The 2,057-nt window shown below is 62.7% G+C and overlaps 1 protein-coding gene across 1 annotated transcript; it reads left to right on the forward strand.

Moving 5' to 3' along the window:
* Positions 1 to 144: 144 nt before the first annotated feature.
* Positions 145 to 667, forward strand: MRPL54 (mitochondrial ribosomal protein L54; the record flags this gene model as incomplete). The annotated part of the gene is made up of 2 exons (XM_009083427.1): positions 145 to 301; positions 535 to 667. Coding segments are annotated over 2 exons (290 nt in total), but the record flags the coding sequence as incomplete, so codon positions are not given.
* Between the last annotated feature and the right edge of the window lie 1,390 nt (positions 668 to 2,057).

The following is a 2,057-nucleotide window of genomic DNA, read 5'->3' on the forward strand; positions in this document are numbered from 1 at the left end:
ACATCCCTGCCCCACTCTACATCCCCCTCTATGTCCCTGTCCCTCAGCACATCCCCTGCCTGCATCCCTGCCCTCCATCCCTTCCCCCATGCATCCTTGTCCCCCAGCACACTCGCTGCCCTGACTCTGCCCTTGTCCCCACAGCCGTGAAGTTCAAGGGCAAGAACGTGCCGAAGGAGGCGGTGAAGGGGCCGGAGGTGTGCACAGACCCCACCATGCTCGCCACCCATGCCATGGGGGTCAACTACTTCAAGGAGGGGCCGGAGGTGGCCCTGAAGCCTGACTCCGAGTACCCTGACTGGTGCGTGCTGCCCCGCGCCCCTCGGGGCCCTGCTGAGGTGCCAGAGCTGTGCAGGAGGGACAGGGAGGTGCTCTGGGAGGGGGCACAGTGCCCCTCTGCAGCCCTCCTTCCCCAGGGCCAGGGGAGGGGAGTGAGGGATCTGAACATGCTCATCAGTCACCTCCATCTCTCTGTCCCCTGCTTGTCCCTTGGCCCTCCTTCCTGCAGCTCATGTCCTCTGCATTCACCCCCAGGCTCTTTAAGATCCACCTGGGCCCCCCCAAGAAGCTGGAGGAGCTGGACCCCGACTCGCTCGAGTACTGGCGGCGCCTGCGGAAGTACAACACGTGGCAGCTCAACAAGTTGAAGAAGGGCAAGAAGCTATAGGTGCTGCCAAAACCCCACTGGGACTCACTCCCACTTTTAGTCTCTTCTCCTTGCTGTAAACAAGAAATAAACCTCTGGTGATGCTGATACTTTTTACAAAGGCTGTGGCAAGCCCTGGCCCTTGGTGAGCTTGGTGTGGGTCCCTCTCCTGCCAGGGGCTGAGGCAGCACAGGCCGTGGATTCTCGGTGTGTTTGCTGGGTTTGACTCACAGAGGGAGCCCACACCACATGTGGGTCCTGCTCCCTTGTCCTGGTTTTAGCCAGGATGGGGTTCATTTTCTCAGTAGCTAGTGTAGTGCAGTGTTTTGAATTCAGAAGCTAAAACCAGGACATCCCTGCTCTGTCCCTGTCCTGCAGGGGTTGGGTCTGAGGGCTCTGTGGGAGTGTGAAGTGGGGAATAATGTCTCCTGCATCACCTGGTCCCTGCCCAGGGGCTGAGCAGCCTGTGCTTCCAGGAGTACGAGGACAGGGACCAGGCTCTGGTGGTGCTGTGGTGAGTTGAGGGGAGACACAGTGTCCCTCTGCAGTGCACTCCATGCTGTGCTCTCGCTTCCTCGCGCAGCAGTGGGAGCAGTGGTGCTGGGATGCCAGGGCTTAGCTGAGCTGGGTGCTGGAGGCAGAGTCTTCCCCGCAGCAACGTGGGCCTCGCTTGCCCTGTCCCCACCTGTCCTCACCTGGCTCCAGCCTGGCAGAGCCCAGGAGCTCCCCTGGCCTCAGTCCTGCCCGTGCCTTGGGCTCACCTGGCTGAGGTGCCCCATCACCTTGGTTCACCTCCACCCTGGACTTGCTGCCCAGGAAAAGAGTTACCCACGAGGTCCCTCCGCGGTGAGGAAGGGGCAGTGGAGCCCCTGCCCAGCCTGGCAGTGTCCCCAGTGTCCCTGGTGCCCTGTGACAGGGCTGGGGGCCCACCGGTCCCCGTCCGCCGGGGGCTGCAGGTGTGGGGTGGCAGCTGCTCGCCCACGCAACAGGAAGGAAGGAGGAGGGAAGCAGAAGTGCTGCAGCGCCGGGGGCTGGGGGAGATTCTGGGCTGAACCCTCATTTCCTCTGCTGGGACTTGGCGAGCACCCTCGGAGCTGTACCCTGTGGTGAGTGCCTGTCCTGCAGCTTGGCCTCCCCCAGCTCGTCCAACCCCCAAATCCTGCAGCAGGTGAGCAGAGGGAGCACCCGGGACCGTGAGCTCCATCTCACAGCTCCTGCTCGGTGAGTGTGCCCAGCTGCCCTGGGTGGGCCCAGTCCTGGGCACAGGTGCCTTGGGTGGGTTGGTGGGGTGAGACCTGAGGGGGGAGAAAGGAGCTTGTCCCTGGCCTCTGCCCCTGTCCAGGTGATTGATGCCACGCTCCCCTTGCTGCCAAAACCTTTCCCTGGGTTCGGGGCAAGCTGAGCTGGGTCT

The sequence above is a fragment of the Acanthisitta chloris genome, unplaced genomic scaffold (assembly GCF_000695815.1).
Source record: "Acanthisitta chloris isolate BGI_N310 unplaced genomic scaffold, ASM69581v1 scaffold7911, whole genome shotgun sequence".
NCBI classification, from domain to species: domain Eukaryota; kingdom Metazoa; phylum Chordata; class Aves; order Passeriformes; family Acanthisittidae; genus Acanthisitta; species Acanthisitta chloris.